Source organism: Diadema antillarum, unplaced genomic scaffold (genome assembly GCF_040938485.1).
Source record: "Diadema antillarum isolate AM-2024a unplaced genomic scaffold, OU_Dant_1.0 seq00001386_RagTag, whole genome shotgun sequence".
In the NCBI taxonomy this organism is placed as follows: Eukaryota; Metazoa; Echinodermata; class Echinoidea; order Diadematoida; family Diadematidae; genus Diadema; species Diadema antillarum.
The window spans coordinates 114,519-135,357 of NW_027272142.1; the positions used below are offsets into that span (position 1 = coordinate 114,519).

At 37.5% G+C, this 20,839-nt stretch overlaps 1 protein-coding gene across 1 annotated transcript in view; it reads right to left on the reverse strand.

The window, feature by feature from the left end:
* Positions 1-12,520, reverse strand: part of LOC139708910 (transcription cofactor vestigial-like protein 4) — a 31,947-nt gene extending 19,427 nt beyond the window's left edge. The window contains exon 1 of the mRNA XM_071620874.1: positions 12,300-12,520. Coding sequence (XP_071476975.1) covers positions 12,300-12,363 — 64 coding nt within the window. The 5' untranslated portion in view covers positions 12,364-12,520. The remainder of the gene's footprint in view (positions 1-12,299) is intronic.
* Between the last annotated feature and the right edge of the window lie 8,319 nt (positions 12,521-20,839).

The following is a 20,839-nucleotide window of genomic DNA, read 5'->3' on the forward strand; positions in this document are numbered from 1 at the left end:
CTTTGTCTTTGGATGTTTCAGTCATTCCAAACCTGATTTTCATCAAATAAACTTTGAATTCCTCTTAAAATGGTACCCTCTGTACTATTTCACAAGTGTTTTCTCGGTATCTCGCAAAAAGTTAAAAGCCCAATTCTCATCTCCACCTCTACTGTATACCATTCCTTTAATGACATCATCAGGAGGAAATAAAGACAAGGGGAAAAAAATGTGAGAAAGGAGACATGATGAAGAAGATCATGCGTCTGAGAGATAGTCTCCAGAGATTAGATGTAGACAGAAACAAGACGCACTAATTTCTATACAACATACCTCTGGTGCAGTAGATGTACAGGAATTACTCTAATTTCTTTTGACTGATTGAACAAACAAGAGAAATAGACAATCCTAAGATTGTGATCACTCTCTATTCATGGTTATGATTGCAGAACAGAAAAACAAAATATTTTGAAGTTGTAAACTTTGTTCAGGTGGAAGGGCTAGGGGGCAGGCACTAGGATATTACATGTATATGATATACGCGTAAGCATGATTTCATATCTCACACATTCTCCGAAATGGATCAATTTATGCAAAAAGTCCAGTATAAAGTTATAATCTTTCATAAAAGATTAACTTTTCAAGCTTCAGAAGTTGGGCTAAAGCATTGTCTCAACTCTGTGTATTACAATGAACACATTGTAGCTTTTTCTCTATGTATTTTCTTTTTCTATTTTTCAAAGAAAGCATTGCAACACATTCTTTGCATGCAAATATTTGTTACATTCATCAACCACATATTGAATAATCAAAACACGATAAGTTCATTGTGATAAACATGGTTTAAAAAAAAAACACTTGTCAATCACCTGCTATCTACAGTCACATTATGATCCCCAAATGTACACCTGTACCTATCATATATTGTTGTTGTCAATGTTTTAACTCTATTGTTATGACCTGTATTATTTGAGTAATAATGTTTATTACTGCACTAGGGAAGATTGTTTGGTATTAATTAGTGGAACAGTGTATTCATCAACCACCTGTAAAAAGAGATACATGTATTTCAAAAACAAAAGATTGCTACAAGCGATAGAGCTTAGGGAGTATTTGGGTTTACAAACCTGTTTGAGACCACTAGTAAGGGTAATTAAATTTACTGTCAGAGAAAGTCTTTTTTTTTCGAGTATGGAAAACAAAAATACTACTGTACTGTATCTTTGACATCCACACAACATTTGGCAGGAATAAAGCTCATCTCTCCATCATGACTCAAACTGTAACACGCGAGCTTGCCCAGGGTGACTGAAACAACCCGATGGACAAGTGATTTATACAGGCAATTGCATATTTTCATAGTTAGCCACAGCAAAGCTTGCACAAATATGTTTTTTAATTGTGACGCCCTACACTCTCTCTCTAAAAAAAAAGGAATTCAACTACAGAAAACAGTGTATCAATTATTCTCTGAAAGGCTCACACCCTCAGAATATCTGATTACACTTTCATTTGGAATGACCAGGGAGGTGAATGACAATGTAAAGTTTCAGGGCTACTGTATGCTGATAATATAGACTACATTTCTGTACTCACCCATTTTTTCTCAATTTTCTCCTCCCAAGTTTCATACCTTGCATGCACATGCAATCTGGGACGGACTTAGAAAAAGGCACTGTGATGGAAAACATGGATTTCTGCCTCGAATGGATCAACAAGAAATGTTAAACTCATTACACGATTGCAATGTCCATAACATCACCAGACAAGATAGGGAAAAGGGGAAGTCTGTTCCAAACTTCCTGTTTTGATAGGATCCAAAGGGTTGTTTGGAATTGGCGACAGTCAGCACTCTCTTTAGTTGGGTTCACATGCTGTTCCTAAACTTTAAGTTTAGGTCGAAAACTTAACCCGCGATGATTAGCTTGTAGTTTAGCACCATGTGGACGCACTTGAAAGTTAGCAATCTTAAAGTTTAGTCGATGATTAGAACCACGAGACATCTTAGGGTTTACGCTCTCTCCACGAGCCACGGGGGGTACCCACTCGTAGTTTCGCTGTGTGTGGACACAATATTAAATCAGTGAGCTTGTGAGTTAGTGTGACCCTTGCTTCTTGTTCGCATCCGGGTCAACCTCCAGCTGTGCTATTTGTATGGGCATAACGTCATCTAGCAAAGACTCTGCACTTCCGGCGTAATCATCGACTGGAATTCACTCGTAAGATGTAACTTTAAGTTTAGGTGCGGGTGTGAACCTGCGTCGTGAATTCATGAGTGGAGCTAATCATCGACAGTTAAGTTTTTTACCTAAAACTTCAAATTTGGCAACTGCGTGTGAACATATCTAATGAGAGTGACAATCATTAAATCCTACATTTTTAGTCTGTCAAATCAGAACTGAGGCTATATACAATGTAAGCTCAATACCTTTCTAGCTACAATGTGTACAATGCAAAAAAAAAAAATGACGAGTCAAGCAATGATTCCCTTCTTCACATTTAAGTATTAAAAGTTTTCTGATAACTCTTATAAACAGTCGCTGTCACGTGGAGGAAAGAGTGCACTATTCTTTTAAGTCACAAAATTTTACATGGCTGCCAGTAACCCCAGTATGTCTGTGCTATTATGTAAGATTAAAATAATTTGATACACATGTATCAAAGGAGAGGTTCAACAACTGTTAACAGGAATTTGCTTGTTCAATAAAGTATCACCCACGACTAAGTGAAAATAAAAATCTTCTTTTCTTTTTCGGTAAGACTTGACTCTCCATAAATCTCAAACTATTGAGAAAGAAAATTTAATGTGGCAAGATGCAGCAGTCACTGCAAGAATATTAAAGGACAAGTTCACCTTCATAAACATAAGGATTGAAAGAATGGAGCAATATTAGTAGAACACATCATTGAAAGTTTGAGGAAAATCAGACAATCCGTTCAAAAGTTATGAATTTTTGAAGTTTTTGTGCAGTACCCGCTGGATGAGAAGACTACTGCAGTGTATGAATAACTTAGATGTCACATGCGTACAACAATATAAGGAAAATATAAAGAGAATTTCACAAAATTCCATCTGTTGAGAAAAGTATACATTCCCCTGACTCGTTACCGACAAATGTTATGGGTAATATTATTCCCCCTGCCTTTAGAAAGAGGCAAGTCAAGTGCTCTTTTATTATGCGAAAAAAGTGAAAATATGTTGAATTTTCTTTTACATTTTCTTTATACTGTTGTACGCATATGACTCACAAGCTGTAGTAGTCTCCTCATCCAGCGGTTCCAAGACAAAAATTTGAAAAATTCATAACTTTTGCATCGATTGTCCAATTTTCCTCAAACTTTCACTGATGTGTTCTACTAATATTGTTGCATTTTCTCAATCCTTATGTTTATGAAGGTGAACTTGTCCTTTAATGGCTCAACTAATGATAAAGTACAGATACTATTTAACTCTGCCAAACTTTTCATCATCCATTATTTGATTATAAAACATAAAATAATAAAAAGTCACCCTTTACACATATGGTACACAAAATGTACCATCCAACCTCAGATATTGCTAGCCAATGCAGGACCAGCAGCCATCTGTATCAGTGGTATTGTCGAATAAGTGAGATACATTTGTATGTTTTTAAGCATGACACTTTCCAGTAAGTTTTGTTGGGGGAATGGGCAGCCTCAGAGCATTGCCATCTTACTATTACCATGAAAATCTACATGACATCTGCATGTTTGATAAGTCAAACAATGTGGAAATCAAATTAATCATGAATGGAAATCAACATTTACATCCAAACTTTCTTATCACGTAGTATGTGCAAGCAATTTTTTGTGTTGTATACAACAATCACATGCCATGTCTTGTCTGGATGATAGAGGAATCCACAGAAGTAATGATCAACCAGCTGAGGTCAGACTGTACCTGCATCCTGGTAATGTCCGAGTTAAAAAGCAGTCTGAAGTCATCTACGAACCAGTTCCTTGTGAAGACTGGCCCCACGCGCCAAGAGAGTTATGCAAATGACAATTTGAGTTATGTCAGGAATGCAAGGGTCATCCCGACTTCCCTGGATACCTGATCCTGAGGACAGCTTGGGGCACAGTGAGACATGAACAAAAGCATAGGCACGGAGGAAAGTGTAGGATGGAAGCCAGTGAAGGGAACATAGCCCCTCCTCAAGAATGGAATCGCCCAAATTTCCATAGTTTCTTCAGTTGAGTTGGTCTGGTCTCTATGACATTTGCCCATTCAAAGTGGATGCTTCCACTTTCACAAAGGGACTGACAACCATCAATTGGTTAAATATAATGATAATTCTTCAGGTCACTTTATCAACATCACACAATGTCAAGAGATACAACCAGTACGAATTGACTGAAGATTCAACATGTGTCCATCTACATATTATAAGCTCTGAGGGAAACTTCAAAAGTTAAGAACACTTTCCTCATTCCTCAGAATTATATACAAGATGGTACCTTCTTCATGGAGCAGAAAAGTTGCATGTCTTTGAATAATATGACAGATACTTAAGGACCTACTGCAGCTTACGTCAGTGTCCAATGAGTGAAATACAACTGTATAAGATTCTTCCTCTTGGAGTTTATTGTACAAAGTAATACATTCCTCTGATCATTTGCAAAACTAAGGGCATGATACAGCACAATCAATTAAAGGACAAGTTCACCTTCATAAACATAAGGATTGAGAGAATGTAGCAATATTAGTAGAACACATCATTGAAAGTTTGAGGAAAATCAAACAATCCGTTCAAAAGTTATGAATTTTTGAAGTTTTTGTGCAGTACCCGCTGGATGAGAAGACTACTGCAGTGTATGAATAACTTAGATGTCACATGCGTACAACAATATAAGGAAAATACAAAGAGAATTTCACAAAATTCCATCTTTTGAAAAAAGTACATATTCCCCTGACTCGTTACCGACAAATGTTATGGGTAATATTATTCCCCCTGCCTTTAGAAAGAGGCAAGTCAAGTGCTCTTTTATTATGTGAAAAAAAGTGAAAATATGTTGAATTTTCTTTTACATTTTCTTTATACTGTTGTACGCATACTGTATGACTCACAAGCTGTAGTAGTCTCCTCATCCAGCGGTTCCAACACAAAAATTTTAAAAATTCATAACTTTTGCATCGAATGTCCAATTTTCCTCAAACTTTCACTGATGTGTTCTACTAATATTGTTGCATTTTCTCAATCCTTATGTTTATGAAGGTGAACTTGTCCTTTAAGTCCTCTTCCAGCTCTCCAAGCCAAACATCAAGAAAGATGAATACTTCCAGCCTACTGTAGGACTCACCAGGTACAGCTTGCATTTGTTGTTATTTTTTCCTGTTTCTTTATTGAATTCAGTGCATTTGTCCCCACATACCAGCCAGGCCTTGCCTACTAAATCCCCACTGTTTGCCCAAGGTTCCTAAAAGCCCCCCCCCCCCCCCTTCCCCATCTACTGGAGTCACACATAAAGAGACCACTTCCCCTCTTCAGCTCCATTCCCCACCCATAATCTTCCCCTCCCTCCCCCCCCCCCCCATCCTTCCCCATCTACTGGAGTCACACATAAAGAGACCACTTCCCCTCTTCAGCTCCATTCCCCACCCATAATCTTCCCCTCCCCTCCCCCCCCCCCCCCACTTCCCCTTGAAAAAGAAAAAATGGGGAAAAATAAAGACTGCAGCTTGTTAGAGGTGTCTTGGGTACCAGAATTCCACAAATTTTCTGCTGACTTCCTGGGGCTAGGTAAGATTGGGTCCCATAAGAGTAATACATGTATTAGACTCTGCATGGCGGTATTTGCTAAGGTGTTCCCTCTAGAATAAAAAGGTTTCTGCTGACAGAGTATGGAAATCCTTTGCTCCATTCTGCAGGAGGCAAAAAGTGAACCAAGAGGACACATGTGCTCACTTATTGTACAGCAAATGAAACAAATGAAATAGTTTATTTACATGTACAAACTGAGAACTGAGTAGTCTATAGCAATATATGCAGCATATGATGACCTCAACAATCCATTTTCTTGTTGTTTTAACTCTTAACTCTTTCATGTACACATAGACATGAAAATGCAATACTTGAGATTACTTGAGATATAATTTGATTACAAATTACATGTAAAATACTCATGCATCATACAGTGTACATGTAGGAGCATGGATGACTCAAATACAATGTACATGTACTGCCACCCAAGTTACCAAGACAGGGTTTGACACCAACATTTTTCTCTTGTGGTCTGTTCGGGCCACTACAAATCTTTTAATTTGAAAGTTTGGCGGCTCAAACAAAGAAATTTAGTGGCCAAAAATAAAAGGAAATATATCAAAATTCGTTTTTGCTTAATCAAACCACCAAATGATGGCCTTTTTGGAAATTTGGTGGCCCAACCTAAATTTTTAGGGGCCCCAGGCCACCAGTAAATGTCATGCCCTGCAAGGGATACAGAATGCATGTTTCTGTGATATTAATGTGACTAACAAAAGACATGGCGAGGGAACATGCAAGTTACACGTATGTTGAGTCGAGGGGAAGGTGCATTCCAGTGTCTTTTGTTAAACGTCACTACTTTAGCAATGATTGACAGATGAGGTCACAACAGGAATAATGGTTTGGAGGGATTTTTTGTGGGCATATATCCAAGCAATCTGAAGAAAAATTGGTTAAAAATATAAGGAATGTTTCTAGATATTCATTTTACCGCAAAAGTGATGTTGAGGGTATCATACAATGTAAATCAACACAAATCAATATGCATTTGTATTTCAGGGAACATTTTAACGTCTTTTTGTTAAAGGGATCATACAGTTTTGGTTGAGACCTTATTTCATGTTTCTAACAGTTTTTGGTGAGATAATGAGAAACCTCTTATGAAATATGAAAGAGCATGTAATTCTATGAGGAATTCAACATTTATTTGATGAAAATTGGTTTTGAAATGGCTGAGATATCCAAAAAAGAGCGATTCTAATAAAGTGTGGGACCCACACTTTATTACGATCACTTTGTTTTACTTTGTTTTTGGATGTTTCAGTCATTCCAAACCCAATTTTCATCAAATAAACTTTGAATTCCTCTTAAAATGGTATGCTCTGTGCTATATCATGTGTTTTCTAGGTATCTCGCAAAAAGTTAAAAGCCCAATTCTCATCTCCACCAATACTGTACTATCCCTTTAAACCATTAAACTGAAACTTCCTTGGGCAGATTACTCTCCAGTAATACTCTGTGCTTATGCGTACAGTTGGTCGGAGCAGATTTTACTCAATTTATCAACAACACGAGCAAAAATCATTAAATAAGAAGTAGGCCTATTCATTGAATTCCTACCAAATCAAAACGAGTTCCGTAACACTTGGTGACCAGTTATGTGGAGACTACTGTATAACTTTGGACGACTTACAGATTACATGAAAGTTGATCCACACACTCAAAGAGCATTGCCTTGTTTATATACCTCAGAGGTATGCGGCTCACAACTCACTTCCCCTTTCATGAAATCACTGTCTTCCCCTTTGTAGCAGAGACAACATGACATGTTTTCACTTTCAACAGAAATAAGAAACTAAGTTTTATAACCACATGGCCACTTCTCTCTAACTAAAGTGACAATTTCCTTCCTTTACCAACCATTTCCCACAACCACTTTTTTTTTCTCACTCTCCCTTTTCCTACAATCCCTGAGCTCCACATCAGGCTGGAAATCCCACAAGAGTTGGTGATAGATTAAACAGGATATTGCACTGCATTTCTCAAGTACGCACCCAGCTAAGGCCCTGCACTAATTGAATAATTCGCAAGTGCAATCAAAAGGTGACTCCCCATGTGTTTTCGTTGTGAAACTCGATTTGTGGAAGGAGTTGGGTACATCTCACCTACACATGGTGTGCATAAGGTACTGTAACTCTAGGCCCAAATGAAATGAAATGAATTACAACATTTGAGCAGTGAAACACTACATGACCACTGTTGTACATGACACAGCAAATTTAGCTGAGATTCACTCCTCAAACCAAAATCTTCACTGTTCATAAACCATGCAGCTAAGCAGTGCTCCATTGCTGAGAAGGTATGTATGAGAAGAAAAAAAAAGTAAAGGGACAATTTGAGATCAAAGCATTTGTGAAGCTTTGAGGCTATAAAGCCTTATGTTAGCTTCTAATGCAACTTGTACAACAAATGTACATTGTATGTAATTGTATCATTTGAGTCTCTCTTCCATATCCAATATATGCATTTATAGGTGCAACACATACAAGTTGTACATGTGTACACATGTACAGCTTTCTTGGTATACATGTATTATTGAATGTACCTCTTACAATCCTCCTACTGTGTGATTCCTCTGCCTTTAATAGAGTCAGTAGAGTAGTATTGAAGATGCACCAGCCAGAATGGGCAGGGATATCAATGATTATAATAATATTGTAAGTGCTTATGTGCTTTGGGTCTTCATATCTTAACCTACAATTGTAAATATAACATTGAAATTAGCATCATCCACTGATTACATACAATAACTTGCCAGTACTGAAAGGACTACCTTGTAGAAATCTGAACACTTGACTTTTACGTTTTAACCGAACAAATACTGTCCCATTTGAACCATATTGGCGAAGAAAAAAAATGTACTTTATTAGCCAAATCAAAATTGGACCAGCCAAAGTCTAAGACAAAGAGCAAGCCACTCTTGGCAAATTACTGGCGTTATATACATCCGGCTGCAGTACCATGTATGCCGACTACCAAGTTTGTTTCAAGACTGAGGTGCTTTGATGTCAGCCGTTCATTTCTTGGTGACTCACTTTGGTCATCAAAGACAAAACATCCATGGACAAACTAAGAACTCAAGTTGGTTACAAGTGCAAGAAATGACTAACTCACACTTTGGTCACACAATCTATACCCTATCACTAATGGGGCACTGAGTACTACCCAATTTCCTTTAATTTCTTCTGAATATGGATTTTTCTGAAAAACAACTAGGCCTAACCTTTAAAACCACACTGCATCTGCCCAAGAAATTGATGGTAGTCACTCATCATAACAGTTCCTCACCAAGTGTTTTGCCATATTTTACCATACAGACATTGACTATTAAATGGGGCTTTGATCTATCTGCCAGCTAAGTTCAAAATTTCAAGTTTCCCATAATGTTTTATATAATCTCCTTTTGCTAGCACTGTAAGCTTGATTATGCAATACAATGCTAGACATGTACAGCTGTATATGAAAGTTCTAGGTCACAAAGTACAGTAATCATGCCCAAGTGGTTCCAACTCTTAAGACGGTTACCAGCAAAGCCACAACGTCTGACATTGCATTCTGTGCAGCGATAAACAAAGTTGAAGAGGGCATTTTCTGTGACTTCTGACAATTGGGAAATCTTATACATCTGGGCAAATGGGAAAAAAACCCAACTGAATCTTTGATGAGCAAATATTTTAAGAAATTCCTGTATTTCAAAATCATCTTTGCATATCATATTTCCAAACCTATTTTAATCTAATTGTTGGCAAAGCTGTAAGAACACTTTGAGCTTGAAATCCATGAAATTAAGCAAATATCCCCAAATGCATGTGACTGTCTAAGACCATGCAATCTGAAACCAAGTCAAAAGAGTTTTCCTTGCAACTTTTCACAGCGCAAAAATTTGCAGCGGAAGTGGTTAATGTTATGGCAAATCTCAAATGATTTTTCAGTCTGGTCACACTCACTGTTCCAGCCTAAAAGGCATCAGCGAAAATTTCAATGGGAAAGACAGCCAGGGCGCGATAGGTTTTCCTGGTGGCTACACTCACTGTAGAGTGTTCCTCCCATCAATTGGGGAGTAGTAATGTGACGTGTGAGAAAAATTTGGAAGTGTGCTTCAACACAACCATGCATGAACCTCAAAAATCACAGAAATCAAATGAGATTCAACCTCAAGAAAAACTTGCACAAAGTAAGCAACAGAAAAGAAAAAAAAATAACAAAAGCCAAGAAAACTGAGGACACTTTGAAGCTTTGAAGACAGACATTTAAATAAGAATGCTACAAATTCATCCAACAGAACATCCTTTGGAGGCCTCACAAAAGAAGTCTTTGTCATATGACCATCATATTTTTGGATAAAAAATAAAACCCTTCTCAGGACAATACATTGATCTTCTTGCATACAAATGTCCCACTTCTTCACAATTTCCTTGCAGAATCAATTTCATATCTCATGGCAGATGTGTAATAACATTATACATTGTATACCTGGTACCAGTAGCAGAGTCCTACAGATTATCTATCTTAAGGATAACATGAGACTATCATTGTCTCATTCTGACAATAATTGAAGGTATCACACCATGCCACAGACATCACATCACACTTCTTAGACTGAAATTACACCATGCCATTCACCTCAAGAACTTGTCAACTGGTATACAATGTAGATGACATACAGCTGTAGGCCTACTACACTGATTATTAACCTTTTTTTAAATCTTCTGTATGCCACTATATAATGGTAGTCTTCAGACAGTGTTCTGCTCTGGTGAAAATGGTACTGCTTTCAATTATTGGATGAAAGATTAGAATGACTCTGAGAAAAATTATTATATTCTTTACAATAATACATAAATAAAAATAAATCACAATTGAAATATTCTGGTCTTCTTAATGCGTAATTTATACTTTACAGAACTTTACAACTGAGAGACATTAATTGAGATGCATTTTTGTTACCAATAGACTGTATATCAATGAATATGGCTGTCTTGAGATGTGCTGAACAAAAATTTACTTGTGATTTTAATTTCTATTTCACCTATAAATTATCTCCCAGATCTGCACTTTATCTTTGAATTAGCCTGACCAGACGCCGTATGAAGTTGTGTACAGCGACAGGGCTATGTACAGCGTGTATATAGTTATTTCTGAATATGAGCACTGTATCTGCACGATTATGAAATATTACAAGTCTAGGAATTTAGGTCCAAGTGGAAGGAGACCTTTATTAACTGTTCTGTTTTTTATTCTACCAAGCAAATTATTCAACGGCTAGGGTTCTTCTTTTTTTAAACTTTTTTATTTAGGGTTTTTTTTTGCCACTGATTTATGATTTGCCTGTCATCAACATAAATAAGAAAACAAATATAGGGATTGCACTCAAACCAACAATCTCTTCATTACTAGACAGGTATCATATCCACTACTACTAGACTACTGAGCTTCCACCCCATCAGCCAGTGCCGATTCCTATTGTTGTGTTGTGGATTGTGTTTTGCTGTTGTTGTTGTTGTGGGGGGTTTTTTTCTTGACAGGGGCAGCCATAGCTAGTGATGGAATTCATCTTCTCTATCTCTGAAGTACAACTAAAGCTTGACTGCATATAGTTGTACGGTTAGTTTTATAATGAAATGTGAGCAATAAACTACATCATCTTCTCATGATCTTTTGCAAACTGTAGGCCCTTCTGTTTTCAAATGGTATTCACTGTTAGTGTTGGGGATGGCTCAGTAATAATGAAAATCATACACTGTCATCATTTCGTTCTATTAATTAGTATTAGTCAGCTTTGACTGAGCCGACTCTGATGACACAAAATTAATTTATTTTCAGAGAGAAATTAGATCTACATTGTATACCTCAACAACGTAAATTCTCATTTCATCTTCCACTATCCTATAATGCTGTCTGGGAATCACATCCGGATATTGCTCTGTAGTCGTAGATTATAGTGGTGGCATAGCTGGTAATGCAAATTGGTAGAGTCTTCGGACTAGATCTAGAACTAGTCGCTATAAAAGGGAGGTGGGTGGGAAGAGAATTGGCCTGTCTAAACTAGAGCTAGAAGAGCTGTATCGCCTTGTCTCGACCACCTTCCGTGGCGCGTGGACTGCTATGTTGAGGATAGTCTCAAGGTCCATTCACCCCCCCCCCCCCCAAAAAAAAAAAAAAACACCAACAACATCCGACACAATCATGACAATAGAAAGGAATGCCATGCTGGAAAGAAAACAGCGCAGAGACTCAAAAGATTGCCTGCTGATATGGCATGGCATGGGTGGCTAGCTGGAAGCTATGCCGCTATAAACGGGGGTCGATAGCTGCGCAAGATCTAGACACGAGTTAGCACAGGAGAATTGGTACAGAGCAGAGCAGCGTGCGAACAGGTTGCCCTCCGTACACTGCACGTAAATTGCCGGCAACCACGCAGGTCTCGTCCCTATCGCATTGTTCAGTAAAAAACACACCGAAACAAATGTTTTTAGATCTTTTCCCTCATTTAACCAATTTTTACGTAGAGGAGGTACGAAATCTTATACTCACTGTCTTTGGGATCGGTTTCTACAAGGGTAGCAGCTCTGGAAAGCACGTCAAGAGGTGTTTCCATGGTGTATTTCGACGACGTCTCTCTGCTCTGTTTCCCACAACACACGACCGTGTCTTCAGTACATGCGCCCACTGAGAACCACCGAGCAGATCTCCAGAATCACATGCCCTGTAAACAAAGATGTAAACAAAGCGGGATTCCGCAGAATTGCAACGAATATGCCTACACAGACGAAAAACTTACAGAAATAGATCTCCTACACGTGTAAAATTACTGATCAGAAGAAATTTCTCTTCTTCTGTACAATAGCGCAGTGGCTGGCAGCTACAAATTACAATCTACCTCAATGACAAACAATCGTTGGCTAGCGCGAGAGCTCGCAACGGGGATCAAACAAGTTGATAGAAAATATGCGAGGAATGAAGGAATGTGTGTTGAGTAGGGTTATACCATTCTGATATGGGGACTTGATATTGTAATGATTTTCTTTTCTTAGATATTAAAGTCATATCTACGCAATTCTGAATCAATCTTTCATTACTTGTCATTTCATCACGACGTTGACGTCATACAACAGGTTGACTACTTGCATATTGCTGAATAAAGAGTAACATAAACCACAATAAATAACTCAACGTGATGCTGTGGACCCTAAACGTAGTTCGTGTTTTGGAATTTCATGGCTATTGAACTACCTCAAAACACACGACCTCCAACCCGCACCAGTGAATCAACACAACCTGTTAAAAATCGATGGATCCCTTTTCACATAGGAATTTTTGTAGGAGAGATGTCTGCTATGTCAATTCCGGGGCATACATGTAATGTGGCCAATCTTCAAGATTGGAGCAGTTTGACCTGCAAGTTTAACTCACTGTTAGAAATATACTGCACTTACCATTCGGTACTCTCCTGCTCTTATTGGTGAAACGGAGAGCGAAGTGCACGATGTCGAAAGAATAAATTCCCCATTAGTAACCGCTATCCACGCTGCACGATAAAACCGTGGAGCTACTCAGCTACAAGACTTAAAACCATGTGTTGTAGGTAGCTCCATGATAGAACATTGATGATAAAGGAGATATAGGTAGAGTATGTTGCGACAGTTAATTACCATTTACTAACAGTGTCATTAAATTTACAGGCTTCCACTTATTTACGTGGAATTTATCTAAGGTTTACGTTCACCTACATAACAGTATTATTAGTGATGGAAGGTCTAGGTATTTTACGGTTTAGTTGAAGACGTTATTCTTCTTTGATATAGACCTGCATAGTGTGTTGCGTTTCATGTTGGGCTACACCGCTGGCGGCGTGGTTATCACATAAACACAATGTATCCTCTGATATACCCTGACTTGCGCCTTACTGTTCGAATCTCGACCACAATTTGAACAAAGGTGGTGTTATTTTCAGAATTTTGTCTCTTTTTTGTGTGTGTAACGACGGCTTTATTCTTTTCCATTCTTCCGCTAGAGAGAGAGGGGGGGGGGGGCTGAACGATTGTGGATATTTGACCAAACGTTCTCTCATTCATTCCACAGCACAGCACTTTACTTATAACGTAAGTAAATGAATACCTAATGCCATAAAGGTATTATTTTCATATTTCTTAGTGGTCCTACACTGTATGCTCATTTGCTAAATCATACTAATAGCGTTTATGTGTTACGTCAACATACGAGTATAGATCATACAAATAAAGGACAAGCTGTTTTGCGTTCTTACGATACTCTTTTAGTAGCAGTGTAGCTTTTATTGTCCGTTAATATCATCGAATTGTGATTTCTAATAAACAGTGCAGTCCTATATCATACACACACACATAGGTCTTCACACACAACGAACGCAAGCGAGCTTTGAAAATAATTTTGCTATTCATATTGTGTGCTATCATGGAATTTAAAGTCATACTATTGTGGCTGTCAATATCACCAAATGGACGGATAATATATTCTGGAAAAATTAACAAAACACACGTGCACACAAACTCACGCACGCGCGCTCGCACGCACACACACACACACACACACACACACACACACACACACGCACACACTCATTCCAGTGCTAGGCGTGGCGCCAATGTACGATACTCGTTCCTGAGTTTGCCACCGTTGAATCATCAGGACGCAAGACACAAAGACGATAATTTTCTGCCTCGTGCGTGGAACTGGACTATATGGTGCTCCATGCGTCGTCATTATGAATCATAATGAACACCCCGAGGGACACACACACACACACACACACACACACACACACACACACACACACACACACACACACACACACACACACACACATACAAAGAAGCACAACACACCTAATATATTGATATATTCATGCCACGCATATACACTCACACAGCAACAACTTTGCGCACGTGAGGATAATAATTATTTCTCAGTGTGAATAAGTGATATGATGATGCAGAATAGATGACTGGGTGCTTTGGCTGGACTAAAACGACTAAAATGATGAAAAACATGATTACGACACCACAAAATCATCGGCAATCACACCTTGCTTGCATGTTCCTCTTCAGATCAATAATAATACTATATGGCCTATCTGATCTACTCTGAGAGCCATTGGATTCCTCATTATTTTATGGATACAGGCAGCGCACGATACTGTCCACTGGCATGTCTGCTATGGCGACGGTTTTTTAAATAACCTTTCAAACATCCCAAATTATTGTCATGATTGTAGCTGGTTATCTTTCTGTGATGACCTTTCGTTTCACCAAGTTTGTATACTATGATACGTATATGATTTGTTAATTGATACTATCAAAAGCACATAAAAAACAGGTTACAAAAAGTAGGCTATAAAACCACTTTATCATTATCACATTGTAGATGACGGGTTGAATTCCATCGTATTTATTGTCACAAAATGGCATTTTAAATCTTAGATCTTAAATTGACTTCAGATTTCATTGTGTCTAATCATTTTCCAGACTTGACTCTCTAACTGCAGTAACTTCAGTCATAACTATACAGTAGTTCGTTAAAATCGAGAAATGAATTTAATGTATATATAATACGTGTGTTTTATTCTGCAACCCTTAGCAATCGTCGCTTCGTTTTATAGGAATATAACTTAAAGTGCAATTCCGCATCATGTTTATGATGAATTTATAGAAAAAAGGGTTAAGTCAGACGTTAAAAAAAGTATTCAAAAGTTATACGGATTTGTCGATTTTCATTTTTTTCACCTGATAGTGGTATAAATCATTGAACTTTCTCACTCCATAACTCTCCTACTGGACTGCAAAAGCAAAAATACTGTTTTGGTTTATAATCTATTACAACCCATTACCTCTTGAAAAGTTTGTTGTTGGTTGTAATCTATATATACACGACTGCAATAATTTGACGAGAAGAACATCGCTTGATTTATTGTTTTCATTTCGAAAAAAGTAAATCTAATTTAATGAAGAGTTACGTATATTTGGTTGATAGAATCAAGGCTTAATTGTTATATAAGTAATGACATACCATAATCACCTCAAAGTGTTCACGCCTTCCCTTCTCCTTTAATGTTTGGTATCGATATTGCCCCAATTCTACGAATCCTTCACTTTGTGTGTGGTTGCTCCTGATATCATTTTTTTTTTGAAATAAGTACAACATTGAAATCTAATAGCTTCCTTGTTTTCTATATAGGTCTGATTTATGAAACTTTGTGAAACTCTTTATGAAGCTGCTGCCATTCTTTTGGTCTGATTTTACGCTACTTTAATGTCAACTTGTGAACATTATGAAATTGAGTTGACTTTTTTAATTCTTCATGCTACCCTATGAAAGAGAATACAATTTACTTATTTTGATGTAAATGTTTCGTTTGATTCTTTTGCAGTCTTGTACGAAAAATGTGAACTTTGAAAAGGTTTACTTTCTCTTTTTGCTGATTGTATATCGGCAGTTTATCACAAAAAAAAAGGATTAACGTGAGTTGCAATCTTGGAAGTGCTATATCCAGCTATGACGCGCCATTTAGACATTTTTTGAGCTGACAATGTTGCTAATGATGATATTATTGTTGTTTTCATGCTCATCGTTATCATGAATAACAATATTTTTTGACGTGATTATCACCATTGTTGTAACTATAACATTGCACTTCTTTACTGTTGTTGTGTAGTTTTTACAAATGAGTATTTGTTGGTGAATTACATTGCAGTCTAACTTCTCCGCAAAACAAAATATTCCGGGTTCCGGGTTTCATTCATATTGTTCACCTTCTGTATATATATTATGAAATCAAGATGATCCTATATAACATGCCGGCGTTATAAATGATAAACAACCGCTAAACAACCTCATTAAAATAGTAGATGAAGAAGGGCTTTAACGAGAATAAACCCACATGAGGAATTCTGGGCACTTAGCGATAAAGCAATTTAAGCGGTAAGTAAAACGAGCATAAATTGGACTAAGTTGGCGGCAAAGAGTATACTCGAGTACTACAATCATTCAAAATTAAGTCCAAACGTGCGTTGTCTGATGTGGGCATTTCAATCTAGCAGCCTTAGAAAGACTGTGACGCCCTTGTGTGGTTCTCCTCGATGCTTTACTGGTAATTATGGAAGGACTTATAGGTGTTATAAAAAACATTTCCCACTTTTGATCCTTAATAGTTCAAAAACTATATACATCATAATAACACTGTCATTCATTTATGAGTTATAGCTGAATAGTTTACAATTTAGGTGATTTGAATAAGCAATGAGAGCATGTGTCAATTTCGTGAAATCCATGATTAATATTCAAGTTAAGTTCCAAATTTTGGTCAAATTCGAACCCTCTGTTCGAAATTGAATTTTACACAAGGAACAATGACGTGTATCTGAGTGTGTGCTTACAATGACTCTGAACAATAGACATGAATACCATGAATACCACCTTTTTCAGAAGTCTGCTGACTAGGCTTCTGGACTCTTGCTCCCGGGCACATGAATACTTTATTAATACATGTAATTCATGATGGATTGCCCTCGGCACAGCTAGTCTGAATTCATGGTAAAGGGTAAAATGCATGCACATGAAAAGAATAAGCACATGCTTTCATGTACTTACGTACACTACATCTCAGGCTGAATAAAGACTAGCTGTGATAGTGGAATTTCTCATGAATATGTAATAAAGCATTCAAACCCTTGCCATTGTTCAGTATACCATTGTCCTCCTATATACACAAATTGACCCCTGTGCAAAATTAAAGTTTTGTACAGAGTTGAAAATAGAGCAAAATCCAAAACCTAACTTAAAAGTAAATCTTGAATTTAATGAAACTGATTTATGCTTTTATTTTGCATTACCTCCAACAAAGTTGTACACTATTCAGCTATTGTTCATAATAATGAATGCCAGTGTTATCTGATACTAGTATATAGTTTTTGAACTAGTAAAGATAAAAAAATGGGAAATGTTTTTTGTAACACCTATAACCTCCGTGACTGGTCTATAGGCCTACCAAAATATTTTATCATAACACATTTTCAAAAAGAAAACTGCCAGTAACTTCATGCGAACTCAACATCATGATATGTGTTGATTTAGTTTATCATTTTAGTTGTTTATTCATTCATCCATTAGGGGAAAGGCCTGATGCTGCATATTAATACTAAGACAGTAAAAGCAATAAATTCGATTTTTTTTTAAGACTTAGTATGGATCATGGTATTAAACATCTTGTGCTTTAATCTTGTTTATCTCTCTTTGTACAAAGAGTTACACAAAAATAAATACAAACGAAACCCAGTCAGGAGAACATTTGGCTAGATTAAAACGACCTCCCTGATTATCACATTAGGGAATGCAATGCCATGGCCCTTCCTTATTCCGGTATAGTAACCGGAAAACGGCACGAAGGACCTGTCCACTGCAACTCGTTTTGTATTACATGATACAAAGTAACATAATATGCAGGCTGGTGCTTTCATCCAGTTACTAGCATCTCCTTGCCCTCACTGGTTAATTCTAGCCACGTGACATCCGGTTTGACGCTGCGAGAGAGAGAGAAGTGAGACTTCCCAGCAAAAGGCTAGCCTTTTTCACAGGCTCTCACGCAGTTGTTTGCGCCAATAATGGCCAGCAAACGAGCCGAAGAGCGTCAAGAAGAGCGTCAAAGCGAGCCGAAGAGCATGTGCGCGAGGTTGCCTCTGGGTCGAACCTCTGCTTTGCTTCTCTTGAATTTACCATTTGGGTTACTTTACAGGTAAAGAGCCTCGACAAAGTTATGTGTATATTACTTATACTATAGGCACGCGGTATGCTCTTACCGAATGATCTAATTGTTCAAAAGATACTTACAAATAAGTACATGTATATATCGAAAGGGGTTCTTTCCAATAAAACAGTATATATGTTTGAGCAAATAGATTCACTCAAACGTTCATCGTCATATCGGCTGTGACTGTGTTCCCTTTAAAACGTATAGAAGAGACTAGTAGCGAAAGCCCTCGAATCCACGTATTTGTAGATTGATTTTTGTGGTACGTTTCAGGGCGAGTTCTCTTCCTCTGTCGATATTACTGATACTGGCTTTATATGCTGAATGCGCTTTCTGTTCTAAATACAGAGGCCGAATATCACCCCCCCCCCCCATAAAAAGAAAGAGAGAATGAAAGAAAGAAAGAAAGAAAGAAAGAAATTATAAATTAATTATGCGTACATGTATTCCAAATTTTAAGTAAAATGGAGGTAAATATTATGTATCCCTATGAAAGACACTATAGTGCAATAAATTGTATCCTCATTGTGCGTCAGCATCTTCTTGTTTGAGAGTGTAAAATACTTAATTGGAATACAGCGATGAGTAAACAAACTTTTGGTCACATTTTAATCCGAAAATGAAATACTTTTGTATATCACACACACACACACACACACACACACACACACACACACACACACACACATACACATGATATGAAACATCAACATTTGCAATCTCTTTCTCCCTCTCTCTCCGTCTGTCTTTGTGAATATCTATTATTCTTTCTCCACCAATCAGACTACGGTAAGGAAAAAAAAAGAATGGTCTTTTACGCCAACCACTAAGTCTTCAAAGAAAATGTATACCACTTCTTTGATCCAGCATGGACACGGTGTATCACTTTATTTAAAAACATCTCGAAAATGTACAATGTCTTACGGATTGCACACAACACGACGATTGTCTGTATCCCAACAACGTTTCATATGGAGAGGAAAAACTTGTTTTTTTCTGTCTGTTTTGTCTAAAGGCGAACATAAAACAGTGTCAAAGCGATTTGTATCCAGCGGAAACGGCGCTATATAAATATCACCCATCATTATTAGGTCGATTATGAATAGAGTATCATAAACTAAGTGGAGCTTACGTTTTGAAGTCTCGGTCACTTAAAAAATATAATTTCCTTTGGTTGAGAGAAAAGGAAGTCGAGTGCTGCTGCACACGGTCTGGACTATAGACTATCAGCACCGATTATAGGAGGAACGATACTATCGATAGCCATCCTAGCAATGAGACATAAATCATTGTGACATTCACGTTGGCATATCGGCACAAAACCTCACAAGATGTCCGGTGATTATCACTCTGTACTGAATATGACTGAAATTCAAGCAGCGACATCGTGGAATACATTACATATTGAAAACAAACATGATCCATATTTAAGCAAAACTATAACTATACCAAGGTACATGCACAATAGCATTGTTTTCACAATCTCAAAACATAAACAGAGAGAGACTACTCGGGACATTTTGCTTGTCCATCTTTGTCGGTGAGAGGGTCAGCCTATGATATATACATGTGTATTATATGAATTATTTCGCGTGATATACGAAGTTTACTTTCTGAAATCACGTCATTAATTCGTCGTCGGCTTTCAGAGCCGTGGTAGAGTTCTTCTGTGGTAACGTTGAGTGCAATGAGATAATAAAACATGGATTGACATTTTGCGTTCTCACTCTCTTATAAGTGCCCGATAACACAGGATATCATTCTATCTGTCTCAGTTCATGAATAATGTAGTATACGGAAAACAAGGTATGAAATGGAAGTACATTGTATAGTATCGGACGAGTTTATGAAATATCTTTGATCAGTTTCCATTACAAGGACTGGCAACTGGCAACTGCCAACGGCATTTACTAACACTTATTATCAAACACTCACAATATCTTCAATATATCAATACTGAAAGTGTATTACAGCGCCTGTAGGTTTTTGTGCCCGTTTAGAGGTAATCATGTACTTCTGTTGTGTTCCATCATCATACATGTTGTATATTCCTGCCCTGATGACAGAGGACACTGGACGTTCTTTTTACTGTAAGGATATTGATGCAATATTTGTGACAGCCATCATATTACGTGGCGTGTGATCTACATGGGTTTATTCACGACAATATGAGATTAAATATATTCGCTCCTTCGACAGTTCACCATCATCAAAGCGAATTCTAATAGCATTACAGGGGAAAAACACCCGAGGGTTCTTCCGCAATACATGTGTTAAGTAATTTGAGTCCATA